Source organism: Monodon monoceros, unplaced genomic scaffold, assembly GCF_005190385.1.
Source record: "Monodon monoceros isolate NGI ecotype Baffin Bay Population unplaced genomic scaffold, NGI_Narwhal_1 Super_Scaffold_3, whole genome shotgun sequence".
Lineage (NCBI taxonomy): Eukaryota > Metazoa > Chordata > Mammalia > Artiodactyla > Monodontidae > Monodon > Monodon monoceros.
Window position 1 is genome coordinate 23,209,659 of NW_021703780.1, and position 16,779 is coordinate 23,226,437.

The 16,779-nt window shown below is 47.3% G+C and overlaps 2 protein-coding genes across 7 annotated transcripts; one reads left to right on the plus strand and one right to left on the minus strand.

Annotated features, from left to right (window-relative positions):
* Positions 1-405: 405 nt before the first annotated feature.
* On the plus strand, positions 406-10,470 carry MOG (myelin oligodendrocyte glycoprotein). Of its 5 annotated transcripts, none has more exons than XM_029244341.1 (8): positions 406-714; positions 1,867-2,214; positions 5,978-6,091; positions 7,417-7,437; positions 7,764-7,784; positions 9,275-9,391; positions 9,692-9,710; positions 10,317-10,470. In XM_029244341.1, exons 1-8 carry the CDS (start codon positions 633-635, stop codon positions 10,423-10,425), a joined length of 831 nt encoding a protein of 276 aa, XP_029100174.1. In that variant the 5' UTR covers positions 406-632; the 3' UTR covers positions 10,426-10,470. The 5 variants fall into 5 exon arrangements, with proteins under 5 accessions (XP_029100174.1, XP_029100175.1, XP_029100176.1 ...); XM_029244342.1 differs by lacking the exon at positions 10,317-10,470 and adding an exon at positions 10,050-10,063 and having other exon boundaries at positions 9,692-9,712; XM_029244343.1 differs by lacking the exon at positions 9,275-9,391.
* An 80-nt stretch (positions 10,471-10,550) lies between these two features.
* Positions 10,551-15,866, minus strand: ZFP57 (ZFP57 zinc finger protein). 2 transcript variants are annotated; one of them, XM_029244340.1, is made up of 4 exons: positions 14,478-15,866; positions 13,892-14,015; positions 13,341-13,421; positions 10,551-12,283 (listed from the first exon to the last, which is right to left on the minus strand). In XM_029244340.1, exons 1-4 carry the CDS (start codon positions 14,820-14,822, stop codon positions 11,061-11,063), a joined length of 1,773 nt encoding a protein of 590 aa, XP_029100173.1. In that variant the 5' UTR covers positions 14,823-15,866; the 3' UTR covers positions 10,551-11,060. The 2 variants fall into 2 exon arrangements, with proteins under 2 accessions (XP_029100173.1, XP_029100172.1); XM_029244339.1 differs by having other exon boundaries at positions 13,892-14,018.
* Between the last annotated feature and the right edge of the window lie 913 nt (positions 15,867-16,779).

Below are 16,779 nucleotides of genomic sequence, written 5' to 3' on the forward strand. Positions count from 1 at the left end.
TTTGGGAGGGAGAAGCTAAGTCCAAGCAACACATCTGAACATAAGGAAGGGCGTTTGGATTTGCGGTGGGAGAGAGAAAGGTCAGACATCAAGAGGAAAGAATGCCCTGGTAATGACAGTTATGAGACCATAGAAATAGGAAACCAAGTCTAAATGTTCCTTCCTTTTTAAAAATCCAACACAGATCCCTATCTTTTGGCTAATACCTGGAGGAGAGGGATTGAAGGGACCTTGCAGATTGCACCGACAAGCTGTAGCCTGCGGGCCAGTGAGTGATCCATCCCAACAGGTCAGATCCTAGAAGCCCCCTCAAAGGCTGGCCACCGGGAGAGAGTGGGGGAGGAAGACCTAGTACCAGGCAGCCTCTGCTCCGTAGCTCTGAGGGGGTGGGGAAGGCAAACCCTGGTCATCCCCTGGCTCTGTAGTCCTTTTGTGTAAGTGCCTGGCAAGGGTAACGTGGGACTGTGCCTGGGAGCACAGCTGCGACTCTGCTGGGGAGGAAGCAGGGCCAGGGCAGCTCTGCCCTCCCCGATCCTCCCCTGGGGCTTCTTCAGCCGTGGGGACACGCACCCCGAGGGCCTCTGTTGGCCTGACCCTGCTGCAGGGGCTCTCTTTCCCCACTGACAGTGGAGATGGCCAGTTTTTTGAGCTCCTTTCTGCCCAGCTGCCTCCCCTCCCTCCTCTTCCTCCTCCAGCTGTCTTCCAGCTCTGCAGGTAAGATTTCTCTTTATTCCTGCCCTGGGGAGACCCTGAGAACAGGAAGGCTAGTTCCCTGGGCTCACCTCCTTCAACTCACCCTCAAGTTGCCATGCAAGTTATCTTTTCAAAACATAGATGTGCTGACATGATTCCCCTCAGATACCACCAGTGCCTCCTACAGCCTTCAGAAGGAGACCCAAATCCATCATGCGACCTTAACTCAGGGCTCTCCTTGAACTTGGTCTTACCTATCTTTCCAACTTTGCTTTCTCACCTATCAAACGGGGAATATCATAATAACAGCCTCTTGGAGTTGCTGTCAGGGTTCAGTTAGATAAGGTATATATAATATGCTTAGTTGTGCCTATCCCATGGTAAATCATGATAAATATTTGTTGAGTTGTAGTGTCTCATCATGTTTGAGAGTTCTGTCTCACACTATCAGGCACTAATAAGTTTTTACAGAGGATCCCTGCTCTCCGAAGACAGATTCCCAATCTCAGGGAGCCGCCTAACAGAGAAGGCTCAGAACATACACTCCCTCGGGAAATGGCTGCAGATCTAATGGAGAAGCTAGCTTCATCTTCTAGTAGCTCCAAGGCTGACAAGGAGATATATCCCACAGAGGAAAAAAGACTGGGAACATGTACAGGGCAGGGTCCAGGAGCTGTAGAGAGGGCTGAAGATACAGAGGAAAAGAAGAAGGAGGAAAGAAGGAAAGAAGATCCTCCACCTCTAGGGTGGAAGATCTCAGAGGAGAAGAATTTGGGACCAGGGTGTGAACAAATACAGAGGGCTGAGAAGTGATGGAGAGGTGGTGGTGGAGGAATGACCAAAGCAAAACCTCTAAGGGGAGAAGAAGGATCAAGTTGGCCAAGACTGAACAGGGAGGCCCATGGGACAGTTAAACTGCAAGATGCTGGACCACATTCCAAGGTGGGACCTAAAGGCTGGGATGACCACATGCTAGAATGTTCTGTCCAGGGAACTCACGGTATCTCTATAACCAGAGACCTTTAAGAAAAATTAAGCTTCTCCCTGGCTCTAGAATTCTATTTAAAAATCAAGTGTCTTCTTTTCCTGTTTAGAAGCAGCCCTTCCCATGAGGGGTTTGTTTGCCAATGTTCCCTCTGATGCTCAGTTTCTTTTCTTTTGTGTTTTGGATAGGACAGTTCAGAGTAATGGGACCAGGGCAGCCCATCCGGGTGCTGGTGGGGGATGAAGCGGAATTGCCCTGTCGCATATCTCCAGGAAAGAACGCTACAGGCATGGAGGTGGGATGGTACCGACCCCCCTTCTCCAGGGTGGTTCATCTCTACCGAAATGGCAAGGACCAAGATGAAGAGCAGGCACCTGAATACCGGGGCCGCACGGAGCTGCTGAAAGAGACTATTGGGGAGGGAAAGGTGACCCTCAGGATCCGGAATGTAAGGTTCTCAGATGAAGGAGGTTTCACCTGCTTCTTCCGAGATCATTCTTACCAAGAGGAGGCAGCAATAGAATTGAAAGTGGAAGGTGAGTAGTGTCTATAATAGTAGGTATTGTCTGTTGGGTGGCCAGGACCTCCCTTTGAGCCTTCAGTCATTCTCTCAATTGAGATGAGATCCTTCAACCCAAACAGCTCATTCCTGGGAATTAACTCCATAGAGATACGCACATCAGTATCTCTGGGAATTCATATGCTCACATTGTCTGTTACATCATTATTCTGTAATGATGTAAGGAAGCCAGAATCAGAGTCTGTGCCCATGAGTAGGGAAGTGACTGAGTAAACACTGTTACCCATACAGTGAATATCATGACGCCATTTAAAAGATTGTTGTAGGGCCATTCCAGACAGCTTGGAGGCATTTTACAAGGTATTGTTGAGTGATAAAAGCAAGCTACAGAATCTAGGGAACAAAAAATTTATCCATTTATATAAAAGTGTGTATATAACATGCACATTTGTGGGTACGTACAGAGAACTTTTAAAAATTTTTAAATAGAAAAAATGAAAAATGTAGGCAGCAAAATCCAAAATAATCCATTTGTGGTTATTTTGTGCTACTAGAGGGGAATATTACTTATCTGAAAGATAATCAAAGTATGCAAGTGGACCTTTTCCTTTCTTGTTTTGCTTTGGATTGTCTTTTCATTTACTTGTTATAAACAAGGGCCTTATTCCTAAGGAGTCAAACTGGTCAAATCCTATTACAGTGAATTCCTCAGTTGATGTGTTTGTGGTGTTTTATTAGATGAGGAACATTATTAAACAATATATTCCTGGTAAACATAGTTGCAAGGAATTAAACAAGTAGAACTAATGTCTGAATATAATCATAGAAAGAGATGTTACCTATAGATTTTACCTCCACTGCTTTCTTTCTCCAGAATATCATTTGTGGTATGTTTGTTTTGTTTGTTTGGTCGGGTTTTTTTTGCGGTATGCGGGCCTCTCACTGTTGTGGCCTCTCCCGTTGCGGAGCACAGGCTCTGGACGCACAGGCTCAGTGGCCATGGCTCACGGGCCCAGCCGCTCCGCGGCATGTGGGATCTTCCCGGACCGGGCACGAACCCGTGTGCCCTGCATCGGCAGGCGGACTCTCAACCACTGCGCCACCAGGGAAGCCCTGTGGTATGCTTTATGTGAGGGATGACTTTGAAACTTATTTTTTTGTTTTATCCCCGAGGGGTTAAGACACGGACAAGGAGGGGGAGATTTGAAAGTTAATTGCTATTTGACTGAGGAACAAAAATATTCTGAGGCCTGGGCCTCAGGTCATTTCCCTTCCCTCCTCCCCACCTGCTGGGCAAACATCAGACAATTGATCACTTTTGTATCTCAAGGGCCACTGTTGCAGTACTGGGACCAGAAGATGGCATTGTATGCAGGATAACAAAGCACTATTTCTAGAGACGGATCTCAGGGATGTGAAAACAGCTTTGTGTGTCACAGAATGTTCTTCATACAGCTGTTTACACTGGGGGATTTTTACCTGCAAGGAAGTCCGATAGTGAGGATCTCTCCAGTTTTCCGATTTTCCTCATTCCTGTTCAGTAGCTTCCTGGCTCATTAACTGCCTCCCCCAGTACATCCCCACCCCACCCCAAAAAGCAAACAAACAAACAAATGAACTGCCTGGGGAGAAAGTTTTCCTTTGGGTGGATTTCCACATTCCCACCCTCTTCTCCTTTCTCATAATCTGCATGCCTAAGAGTCTTTTAAAAAAGAGAGTTTAATGATGGACCACCCACCTAGCGTGAGGAAGCTGAGACAAATTTAGGACTGAAATGCAGTAACTATGTGATTGCCAAGTTTCAGGTGTAATTACCTCACCTCTTTCTCTAAAGAGTTTCTAATCTCTCCTTCCAACTTTGTATTTTTCTTGTCAGTTTTGTGATTTCATTACTAGTTGTCTCTAAACCTTTCTTTAAACTCTTCATTATGAAACTTAAAAATATATACAGAAGTAGAGAGATTATTATAATGAGCCTCCAAGTTCCCATCACCTGACTGCAACAGTTATGACCCAAGGACAGGCCACCTGTTTCACTAGACCCCACTCATCACCATCCTCCCCAAATGAATTCCTCCGGCAAATCCTAGGCAGCATTATCGTGTCATTGCTAAATCCTCAAAACCGTATGTCTCAAATAGAAAAACTCAAAAACAAAACAAAATCATAACCAAAATACTATTATTACATCTTTAAAATTTAACAGAAATTCTTAACAATACTCAGTCTGTGTTCATATTTTTATGATTGTTTTATAAATATATTTTTACAGTTGGTTTGCTTGAATCCAACCCAAACAAGATCCACAGGTTGGCATTCGCCCTGTAGAGTTTCCCACGATCTAGATTTTGCTGATTTCATTCCCATGTTGTTTAATACAATGTTCCGTACCTTTTATTTTCTGTAAACTTATAGATTAGGATATGAACAATCAGATTCAGGTTTGATTTATTTTGTCAAGCATATTTCATAGGTGATGCTATATACTTCATTCATATCACTTTACATCAGAAGTCTCATAATATCTCTTTTTCTCTCTTTTTGTGATCCTAACCCTTTGTTAAAATATAAAAGGTGTACAAAAAAAGGAACTAAAATATGTAATTGTTAAACCATGTTGCTCCAGGTAACTTCCAATGAGAACTTTGAAAGCAGAGCTGGCTGTGTTTTCTCCTGGGGAACACAGTAACAGACAAGAGCCTGAAACCGCAGCTTGAAGGATGGTATTTATACCTAAGAAACCAGTTTGATGTTGTTTGCTGTGACTTAATGCCTACCCTGATGGCAGTATCTTTATCTAGCCCCCTAACTCAGAGAACAAGATGTCAAGGGCCGGCCCTGAACATTGAGATTATACAGGGAAAGCTTTGGGGCACTGAGCCGACTCGAGAATGGGCAATAGATGGCGCCAGAGAGCCAAAGGTCATCCCCTATCTCTTATCTTTCCCACTCCATGTCCGCTCAGTTACCAAATCCGGCGGATCTTACTTTCTCAAAAGCTCCAGAAGAAAGGTTCTTAACTTTTCTTTGTGTCATGCACCCTTTTGTCGGACCGGTAAAGTCGATGAACCCCTTCTCAGAAGGATATTTGAAATGCATAAAACATACTTGTACTGAAATACAGTTATCAAAATATTAAAGTAAGATATGGGGTGGCCCTAATAATAGTGTCATTTCAAAATGAACATAAGTGATATTTTGAGATTTCTGTACCGTGATATGAAAATATTTGTGATTTTTAGGGATGACAAAGTCTCAGGTTTTGTTCATATTGTTATGGAGTGTTGCCTACAAACATAATTCAAAGAAACACTAAATTTCAGCTTAAAGTTTACTGAAAATACGTATTTTTTTTCCTATTTAAGTTCACCTTGACTTCCTACACCGCCACCACTGTCCTAGGCTCATGTGTTTTACTTTCACCATTACCATGGCCTCTTAATTGACTGCCTTCGATCCCCTCCTCTAGTCCTGCAGTCAGTAAATCAGATCTTGTCACTCCTCAGCATGAAATGCTTCAGTGTACCCCGTGACCTTGAGGATCAGATCTAAGTCCCTTTCGTGGTTCTCAGAACTCTCCAAGACTGGCCCAGTATACAGCCTCGACTCCTGTCATTCTAAACCACTGGCCCTTCCCAGAAACAACCACTTACTTTTCCTTTAAACCTAAGCTTAGGTGTTAGTTCTGAGTCATCTTCTTTGATCCTGACTCATGGAGCCGTGGGCACTGTGCTGGGTGTTGATGACACAGTGCTGGGCCCCCCGGTTCTGCCTTTCAGATCCCTTCTACTGGATCAACCCTGGAGTGCTGGCGCTCATCGCGGTTCTGCCTGTGCTCCTCCTGCAGATCACTGTGGGCCTTGCCTTCCTCTGCCTGCAGCGCAGACTCAGAGGTACAGGCTGGAGGGTGGCTGGCTGGGGACCCTTCCCTGAAGTGCCTGGTCTCTTGAAGCTTGGTCAGCTAACGTTTATTTTTGAGGGACTTCTGGGTTCAGAGCTCCATAATGACAAGTTTTACATCCTACCAAATGTAAATATCATTTAGATAATAGGGCCTTTCATTTTCCTATGAGGTAGGGCTGATATATAATAGCCCCATTTTAGAGAGGAAGCAACTGAGGCCTGGAGTGGTTCAGAGATTTACTCAAGCTGGCACAGCTTATAAGTGGCAGAGCTCAGGCCTAAACCCCTATCTTCTGGCCCCTGAAACATACACAGCAGCTCATGCAACTGGGGGACTGTGAGCTTCAGAATCAGGCAAGTCTGTGCTACTAGGTTTAAATAAAGATACTGTAAGTAAAAGTCCCTACCACATAGTAGGTGTTGTTTCCTCCTTTTCCATCCAACACTGAGGACATGGGTTCAACCGTCTGAAGCTCCTCTCTTGTGCCCAAGAGCTTTCATTTTGAGACTTCTCCCCGCCACCAAGCGTTCTCAAAGCCAAAGCCCGCAGGGCCTCCAATTCTCCTCCCCCTCCCATTCTTAAGAGGATAAAGCAGCAAGGAGGGCTTGGAGTATATGAGGGGGGATATTGGTGGGATCTTCTCTTCCCTTGACCTCATCCCAGATACTCAGTTACCTCTTCTCCCACATGAGAAAGGTCTTCAGCCCACATGGCTGAGCAGAAAGAACCTGATCAGTGGAGTTGGCCAGCCTGGGTTTAGATCCAGTTCAGACAATGAGGAACTCTCCAAGCCTCAGTTGCCTAGTCTGAGTCAAGTAGCGATAACACCCTCCCTCCTACAAGTTATGGGAGGGTTAAAGGGGATAGTGTTATGTAAAGCATCTAGTACAGAGCCGGTCACAAAGCAGCTGCTCAACTAAAAACTTAGTTCCTTCCTTCCTCATTCAGATGCGAAGTAGCTTTAGATTTCCTAAATGACAACCCAGCGGGGTGGAGTGACATTGTGAACTGAGAACCAGCAAGAAAAGGAGCAGAGAGCAGTGGGGGCGCTCATAAAACCTTAGATTTGTTTGGGGCATTGGTGAACATCGCTGTCTACTGAGCTTCTCCACTTTCTTTAACCCAATATTTAACCCAGGCAATAGCCAGGGAATGAGCCTGAACTCCTGCTTTCAAATCTGGTGCTCTTCTCACTCTAAGGGTGTTCATGGGCTACTGAGAAACAACCTGCACAAAGGCCCAAGGCAATGGGTGTGGAGGGGCCCCATCTAGTGCCTGGGCTGGAACTAAAAATGTCGCCTTTTTCTATTTTAGGAAAACTTCCAGCAGAGATGGGTGAGTTCCAGGCACCTTCCCTCCCCATGCCTCCCTCCAGGTCTTCTGGTGTAACTGAAATGGTCATTTTCTCAGACCATCTCTGCCTCTGTCCCAATACCCTGTGCTCCCTTCAGGCAGGAACTTCACTATTAAAACTCCTATAACCAGTCATAGAGTCTTATTCCTCTTCCCTGCCTTCAGCCAGAGTAGAAGTAAAATCCTACAGCTTCCTTTCCTCCATTGTGCATCACTTACAATTTAAAGTGACTAAATAACAAAGGCTCAGAGGAGAAAAGATTGTTTTGAGTGCCATACTAATAATCCCTTTCCATTTGTTCTTTCAGAGAATCTCCACCGGACTTTTGGTAAGTCCTGGGGTACCCAGCCCCCAGGTCAGCTTGGTGCTTCACTCGGCTCCTGTAAGGACCCCTGGCTTCTGGTTGGTTTCCTCCCTCTTGTTCTTTCTTTGAATGTCATCACCTGCACCTAGGATGGGTTAGATAACAGCAAACACTCACATCACGCTTTCATGTACCTGGCACTGTAACAGCTTCCCAAATGTTAACGTTCTAGGAATTACAAGTACTTTATGTACATTACTTCTTTTTTTAGGAATTACAAAAGGGAGGTAAACAGATCCTTTGCACACCAACTTGATGTCTAGTTGGGGAGGTGATACATATACATAAATTACTGGAGAACAAAGTACATATACATCATCGACAACTCACAGAGGAATGAGTTTTCACAGTACAGAATGAGTAACTACATGTGACTCCGCAGGGAAGGCGACTTGGGGGAAGAGTGAAGACATCAAACCCCACTAGAATGTTGGCCTGGACTTCCTGGTGGTCCACTGGTTAAGACTCTGCACTTCCACTGCAGGGGGTGAGGGTTCAATCCCTGGTGGGAGAACTAAGATCCCAAATGCCATGCAGCAAAAAAAAAAAAAAAAAAAAAAAGAATGTTGGCCCTAGGACATGGTCTCTGTCCTTTTTGTTCACTGCAGGTTGTCCAGTGCCTAACGACAATGCCTACAATAGAAGGGCACCCAAATATTTGTTGAATGGGTGTTGCAGAAATTATAAGATGGTCCCTGCTCCGAGCAGCCTTCCTGAACAGCCTCTCCTCCTGAGGCTGGAGGTGCCCCTGGCTCCACGCTAGCATTTAATCAGTGTGCAGGAAAAACAACACACATAGTCTGCAACTCAAAGGGAAGGAACAGGATCTTTGTTTTACAGGATTCAAAAAAACAAAGGTCTTAACTTTTTGTACTCTTTGGCAATCTGGTTAAGCCTCATGGACCCCTCCCTTCCCAGAATGTTTTGAACTGTACACATAAAATATAACACATAGGATTACAAAGAAAACCATTGTTTTGAAATAGTTTTCGAAATATAAACCAATTTGTGATAAAGTAACAAATGTACATTAAATAAAAAACACTAAATACAAAATATACATTAAATAATAAAATGTAGCAGCAGGTCTAATAATTTGGTGATTTCAAAATATTGATAAACAGTATTCTGAGATTTCTGCAACAACTCTGAAGGGAATGTGGTTTCCATTGGTGATAAAGTCACAGGTACTGCCGATAACTGGTTTGTTAGCTACATTTTTAGTGTAAGAAAATGCTAAATTCAGTTTGAAGTTAGTGAAAATAAAAATGGAATGCTTTTCTCATCCAAATTCATGAACTCCCTGGACTCTATCCACAAACTATTTTGGAACCCAGGTTAAGAACCTCCCCCCTCCACCACCCAAAATAAACCCAATAATAAATGGAGAGGGGTGGGTGGGACACAAGGGGGAACACATGTTAATCCTGCTTGTTCTGTGGCAAACGATTCAGATCCCCACTTCCTGAGGGTGCCCTGCTGGAAGATAACCCTGTTTGTAATCGTGCCATTTCTCGGACCCCTGGTGGCCTTGATCATCTGCTACAACTGGCTACACGGACGACTAGCAGGTGCAGTGCTGGGGCGGCAAACAGGACCACTGGGCAGCAGGGGATCAAGCCAGCCCTGAGTGGGAAACATAAAGAGGGTGGATGGAACCAGGGCTCAAGATTCAGAGCTGGAATTTCCTTCCTGCTCTGTCCACATGGCCAACTCCAGGCTCCTCAGAGAATCCATAAAGAGAGCCACTTACTGAGATCTGTGGGGTCCCTTAGTGGAAAGGGAGGTGGGGGGGGACTATGAATTCCACAGGGAGGATGTGGGAGGAGTTAGTCATCTTCCACTCATTACCTATTTCTCTTTGTTTTCAGGGCAATTTCTTGAAGAGCTAAGTAAGTTTTCTTCTCTTTCTTATAAGCTGAGAGCAAAAAAAAAAAAAAAAAACAAGGAAAGCAGCAAGGGGAAGAGGGGGCTATTTAGGGATCAAAATCCCAAAGGAAAGGAAGGGCTGGTGAGCCTGGCTGGAGGGAGGATTCCTCCTCCACCTTCGTGCTCCAAAGCAAGAATCCCACTCCAGCTGGCCTCCTTTCTCAATTGTTCCCTACAGCAGCTGCCCTGGGCCTCCCCTCCAAGGCCAGATGACTCCACAGGGCTTTCTTCTCCCTGGTGTGACAGTTTCATGACAGAAACTGTTGACAGCTTTTTCAAGTCATTTTCTCCTCCTTCTAGGAAACCCCTTCTGAATGATGTCGCATCTTGGCAGGATGGAGAAGAGCCTGGTTGGCCCAAAGACTGGTCCTCGGGGATGTCACATCCATCAAGTTGCACACCCACTGGCCTCTCTGCTGTGGGGACATTCCAATCTGCACTTGCAGGAACGCTCTGAATTCCAAATAGGATCAACTTCTCTTCTGTCATCTACTTTGTCTCTCCCTTTCCCCAGCTCCTTCCTTCCTCTCCCCCTTTATGCTGCCCACATATTTCTACTCCTTGGTCTATCTTCCATCTGGAAGCCCTCTCTGGTTACAGCCAGGCAGCTGCTCTTCTCTCCATCAGAGGGCACCTGTGCTGCAGAGTAACACAGACAAGAGGGTCTCTGCCATGAACTGGAGACCAGGAACCTCCTCACTGCAAATTATAGCACACCAACTTTGCAAATGGTGGTCATTTCTTCCAAGATCTCAGCCCTGCTGGGAAGCAGCAGGAAAAGTCCAAAACAGCCAAGACAGCACCAAGTGACCTGCAGAGTGAGGACATGGGGAGCCCTAACCAAAAACAGGAGATGGGGAGAAACCCGCAAAACACTGGCCAGAGCTCCATCTTGCCCCAGGCAGCCTACCGAGGTGCCAGGGGAGCAAGGGGTGAGAACTGGGCCACACACCTGCTTTAAAACGCCTCCCTTCTACATCTGGCCCAGATGGGTCCCTCACGCTCTCTCCCCCACTTATCTTTTTTCTCCCATCTTCATATCTATTGGAGTGTCCACTGTTGTCTTCAACAACTACTACTTGATGGTCTGTCAGACACAAAGAAACAAGCTGGGTGCTAATTAATAATACTACAAGTTTCCATGTGCCACCTCTTGTCCCTTTTCCTTTCTGTATTTCCTTCATTATTCCTTCACCTCTCTCTTCCTCTACCCCAGTCTCCTTACCCTGGAGATTAGCCCTCAGGAAAACCAAACAGAGAAAGACCTTGGGTGGAAAGGCCATTTATTTACATTCCAAGACCTTCACTGCCTTATCTGCTTTCCTCTGCTGCCTTCTCCCCTCCCTTCCTTCCCGCTCCTAAGGGTATGGATCCAGGAGAAAGATCCATCTCCTCCCCTGCCACAGTGGGCGCATCGGGAAAGAAGCCAAGCGACTGACCCAGGATCGCCCAGCATTTATGGGGACTGCCCAGGCAGAGCCCCTTGCCCCTGTAGCCCCCCCAGTGGCCCAGAAGGTCCTCTTTCTCCCCAAAGCAGACGTCGCAGATGGGGCAACAGTAGAGCTTCTGTTTCCAGTGAGTCTGCTGGTGCCTGACCAGCCCAGAGAATAAAGCGAAGGACTTGCCACAGTGGAAGCAGCAGTTGGACTGCTCTGTGAAGTGGGCCTTCTGGTGGCTGGAGAGACAGCTTTTCTTGCTAAAAGTCAAGGGACAATGAGGGCAAGAGAAGACCTTGAGTCTTGAAGGCTTTCCTGGGTGAGAGCTGGACTTGGTATCCAGGCAGGCGGTTCTCGTGTTGGCTGCCTGGGTCCTGGTCACAGGCTCTGCAGTTGTAACGACTGGGCGCTGAGCCTTCCCAGTGACTACCTGGTTCTTGGTTGCAGGTGCCGGGCTCCTGTCTATAGATGGCTGGGTCTGAGCCTCGGGACCGGTGGTTTTAAATGAGGGTCCTTGGGTCCCGGCCACTGGTGCATTGTTTGCAGTTGCCAGCCCCTGGAATCCAGCTGTGTTGTCTGGAATCTTCAGGATATGCTTCTGGTTTCCAGCCCCCAGCTCCTGGCCTTGGTGTATCTTCTGGTGGCGTTTGAGCTCAGACTGGTCCCGAAAGCACTTCCCACAGAAGGGACACGAGTGGGGCCGGTAACCCAGATGGACACGGCGGTGACGGCTCAGTCCAGAAGCATCACAGTAGGTCTTGTCACAGAGCGAGCAGCAGAAGGGCCTCTCCCCAAGGTGCTTGCGCCGGTGGTAGCTGAGGTCCTTGGGGTTCAGGAAGGACTTCCCGCACTGGCCGCAGCTGTGAACAAACTGGTGGTTGTAGAGGCTGGAGCGCTTGCTGAAGCACCTGCCACAGGTATGGCAGGTAAAGGGTGGCCCAGCCCAGGATGCTGGCAACACTGGTGTCCTGTCCAGGGACCCGGCTGGAGCAGAGGATGGGCCTGCTCTTCTGCAAGCAAGGGAGACCTTCTTGTCATCGCTATTTCCCTCATCTCCCAAACTCTGGCTCTGTTCTTGAAGTTCCTCTCTCTTGCCTCCTGTAGGGAATGAGGAAGAATAGCGAGATTCACCATGACAACCCCAACACAAGCTCTCAGTCCAAGCTACTTCCCCTCTTTCTGCCCTCCCTCTCCCACCTGACATTCACGCTCGCTCTTAGACCTCAGAGGCCAGAGATAAGAATAAACTTTGGGGTTTTCCAATTAAAAGCAAATAAAAATTTAACTGGAATCTTCCAAAAATATCAGAGATCAAAATTTTAACCACATTTCTTGAAATCCATTTCCTTTCATTTTTTTTTTTAAATTGAAGTATAGTTGATTTACCATGTGTGTTAATTCCTCTCATTTTCAATTTTGTTCATACTCCCAGACACCCCAGATACCTACAGGTGACCTCATAATATATCATGCAAATTGGGACACTTGAATGACGGGAGGTGCTATTAACAATCAAGCTAGGATGAGAAGCACAAACCAGGACTGTCCTGGCAAACCAGGAGTGTGGTCAGCTCAGACTTAAATTTCTCTCAAGTCCTTATTCTACTTTTAAGAACAAGTCTCCCCTGCTCCAACTCAGCATCAAGCTCATCTCTCTTCCCTTTCTTTTCTTTTGGAAAGGACTCTAAAAAAAAAAAAATTTATTTACTTATTTATTTTGGCTGCGCCAGATCTTAGTTGCAGCATATGGGATCTTTTAGTTGTGGCACACGTGTGGGATCTAGCTCCCCACCCAGGGATCAAACCCGGGCCCCCTGCATTGGGAGCATGGAGTCTTACCCACTGGACCACCAGGGAAGTCCCGGAAAGGACTTTTTAATCAAGGCGGTATCACTGACATAAGCAACTGACATGGAATCTCTCCATCTCTAGAAACAAGATATTCATTTGCCCCGAATGCTTTAGATACTCATCTTCTTGAAGCCAGGGGACTTGAGCAGATGATGTCAAGGGTTCTTCCAGCTCCACGTCTGACCAGGCAGGGAGGATGCAGGCTCGGGACGGGTATGCACACCCCGATCCTCTTAGTCATTTCCATCCTCCCAAGGCATGTCCTGGGTCCTTTTCACCCTCCTCTCTCCTTTGCAATTCTTACCTGAATGAAGGCCTTCTCCGTTTGGGGGACGGAGACCTGCTCTCCACTGTTTCTCTTCTTGTTCAAACTTGGCGATCAGGTCTGGATTAGACAGAAAGATTCTGACTGGGGAGTGGGAAGGAGAGGAAGAGTTGGAGTCCCAGGCTCGGCCCCTTCACACCTGATGGGGATAACAGGCTACCTTCCTCCTTATCTTTGGTTTAAAAGCCATAATCTGGGACACTTAGGTGCAGGGAGGAGACACGCAAAAGGCCAGCTCTTAACAAAGTGCCTGGTATATAATAGGAGTGACTCCGTAAATACTAGTTGGATGAACAGGCAGATTTGCATACTTTGAGAACATTATCGTCATGTCACAAGCCTTATCTTTGCCTTCATGCAAGCTTTCATTTCTTCTTTCACCCTGAGCCTAGTAACCCAGATCTTGCATACCTGGAACGTATAGAACCAAGGATCAGTGAAGCTAATTGTGAGTTGATCTACCTGCCCAGGGAAACAAGATGTCCCAGAGGCCTGGGACAGAGGGCTTGTGAGGAACCCCAGCCTCTTACCCACAGACATCAGGTTTCTGAAGGTCTCTGACATAACGTCCTGGTAGAGGACCCTCTGACTGGCATCTAGACACTCCCACTCTTCCTGGTTGAAATTCACTGCCACATCCTCAGAGGTGACTGGCTTCTGGAAGAACAGGAGAGACTCAGAGAGTCTGTATATAGACAGACAGACATCCAGTCTCAAGATTCAGACAACTAAGAGAAAAAGAAAAACATGGAAGGAAGGGAGAAATAGGAAAAGACAAGTACAAAGCCAGCAACTTTAATGTACAGACAGGAAAGGAAGGATGGAGAGGAGGGAAGAACAATGTGGGGGGAGAAAGGAGGGGTATATACTGAATATAAGTAGGAAGAACGCAAAGGAAAAAGGCTGCCACTCTGATGAATTTCAGCAAGGACTCCTTGAAGGATGCCAGGGTGGTGTGGAGTCTGAAAAAAAGTCCTTGAAACCCCTTCTCCTGAGTGCTGTTTATCTCGGAACACTCTTGAGATTCCATTTGTTCTGTAGACAGGATAATGGATGAAAGAGCTCCTGGAGTCCAGGACCCAGCCCCTCCCTCTGTCTCTCGCTTGGTCTCCTCACCTTCACCCATGCCTTCCACCAGCATTCTCCCTTCACGGCTTCCTGCAGGGCCTCCTCATCCACCTGAGGGAGCAGCTTCTGTACAGGTTCAATTGGCTTCAGCAGGTCAAACACCACCTCTTCCCTAATGTCTCTTTCTAGCTTTATCCACTCCTGGTCTGGCCCCCAAGGCTGACTGGGCTCCTTCCTGGGGCTATCTACCTCCCAGTGACTGAGCAGATGGAGAGACTTTGAAAAGGCCCCAGGGTTTGATGTGGCCTCCAGTGGCAAAGGTATCTGCTCCAGGGGGCTATCTTCCTTTTTTGTCCTGCTGTCCAAATTCTCCTCTTTCACAGCTGAGAGCATCTTTGATTCTCTCCAAGCCTAGGCCACAGGGTTCAGGAACCTGGTCACCCTCGGCTCAGCAGCCACTGTTCGGTAATGCCAGCTTGGGGCTCGGAAGGCGTCGTCTGCCTTCTGCTTCACCCTGTTTCTAGCCGCTGGCTGGTGCCCACCTCTAGGAACCTGAGGTCAGAGAGAAATCATATCAGCAAGAGGGGGAGTGAGTGAGGAACAGCAGTTTCCTAATTTGGTCAGGGAACACCAAGAGTTACTGAACTCCTGCTTTGTACCTAAAACCCCTCAGCACTGCCCCATGAGGTAACAATTAATGACCCCATTTTAAGGAACCTAAAGTAGAGATGCTAAGTAATGTGCTCAAGGATACTCCCGGTCCACAGCAGAGTTTGTGTTCAAAGCCTTGACTCTACCACTGAGGACATGATTTCCACTGTCCCAAAGCCCTCTCTAGAGCAACATTACGGTATCCTGGAAAGAAAGCATGTGCCTGAGGTAACCAGCCCTGGATCTGTCACAAACCACCTTATACAAGTTTCTTCATTCTGATCTGGTTTTACTGGAAAGTAAGATTAAAGGAGACTCTCTAAGATCCCATCCAGGACCCAAAAATATACGATTCTGTGGATTTTTAATACATACAGATACTTGTAAAGAATGATAATGGAGGAACTTCCCTGGTGGTCCAGTGGTTAAGAGTCTTAGCTCTCACTGCAGGGGGCATACGTTTGATCCCTGGTCCAGGAACTAAGATCCCACATGCCTTGAGGCATGGCCAAAAAAAAAAAAGAATGATAATGGTAACAACCCAACAGCAAACGCTTCTGCAGGGCTCCCAAGGAGCCCGGCGCTGGGCTGCCTGCCCAGCCCAGGAAGTTCCTGCTCTGCCCACACGTGGCTGAACTCCCACCTCCTCCTACTGACAGCTGCTCACCCCGCTTCTCCTCCCTCCAGATGGAATGAAAAGAATGAAGACATAAAAACCTGTTGACTTTCTTCCTTTCACTTCTTTGAAAGGTGGTAGAATTGAAAATGCCAGCAAGGAAAAGGGCATTCAACAATGGAGTTAGTGGGATAGCTAAAAAGAAAGCTGACAGGAAAGGTGCATTCCTGGGAGGTGAAGTTGAGTCCCTCCTTCCCTCCCTCCTTTCCTTTCTTTCAAGACCATCCACAATCATTGCGTGAGAGGGGCAGGTCTAGATTATTCTCCTACTCTCCAGCCAAACACAATGAAAGTAACACTTCAAAACAGTCTCAGTAATAGTATCCTCAAGGTCCTGGCTTTCCCGTTCTCCCGCAGGAAAGACCCACCCCTGTCAGTCATTCTCAAAAAGCATTTGCTGCACGTGGTAGCCTGAGGCCCTCGGTCCAGATTCTAAGCTGGTTCTCTGGTTTGGGAAGGGAGCATGACTATGGAGACTGAAATTTCTGGCAGCTGCTGCCTGCCTCTGGCACTTTTATCTCGATAGTACTTTCTACATCCACACGCCCCAGAGCTCAAGCCGGCTGGGCCGCGATGGAAAGTGGCTGGATATAACTCAACAGACTTTCGGCGCAGACCGGTTTATCTGCCGTCCCTGCCCTTCCAGAATGTAAATCCCTCGAGGGAATGTGTCGCCATTTTCCAGTTCTCTGAGTCCACCCAATCTCTCTCTAACCCCAAACCCGTCCATGGTTTCCCATAGCAATTCTGAGAACGACCGAAATCCCCACCACACCTGCCAGGCTTCGTGGGGTCCGCCCTCGCCTCCCCCCACCGTGGTGTTCCAGCCACTATTGTTTTCTGCCTTTCGGCCAAGCAAAAAGACCCTCGGGCATTAGCCCTTCTCACCCGGTCTTCGGGTCTCTGCTCTGTCCTCAAGGACCCTTTGCAGCTCCTGCCCAGCTCTGCCGGACCAGATCGCGAGCCCACAGGGCGTACCTCCCGTCACTGCGCGCCCAGCCCCACACTCCGGTCTCGGGGGCT

Bases quoted from the DNA above. Each gene is read 5' to 3' on its own strand.
- ZFP57 (XM_029244339.1), bottom strand. From the start codon at position 14,822: ATGCTCTCAGCTGTGAAAGAGGAGAATTTGGACAGCAGGACAAAAAAG. The intron at 14,019-14,477 runs GTGAGGAGACCA...CTGTTCTTCCAG, and splicing joins GGTGGAAGGCATGGGTGAAG to AAGCCAGTCACCTCTGAGGA. The intron at 13,422-13,891 runs GTAAGAGGCTGG...TGTCTAATCCAG, and splicing joins CAGAAACCTGATGTCTGTGG to ACCTGATCGCCAAGTTTGAA.
- MOG (XM_029244341.1), top strand. From the start codon at position 633: ATGGCCAGTTTTTTGAGCTCCTTTCTGCCCAGCTGCCTCCCCTCCCTC. The intron at 715-1,866 runs GTAAGATTTCTC...TGTTTTGGATAG, and splicing joins GCTGTCTTCCAGCTCTGCAG to GACAGTTCAGAGTAATGGGA. The intron at 6,092-7,416 runs GTACAGGCTGGA...TTTCTATTTTAG, and splicing joins CCTGCAGCGCAGACTCAGAG to GAAAACTTCCAGCAGAGATG.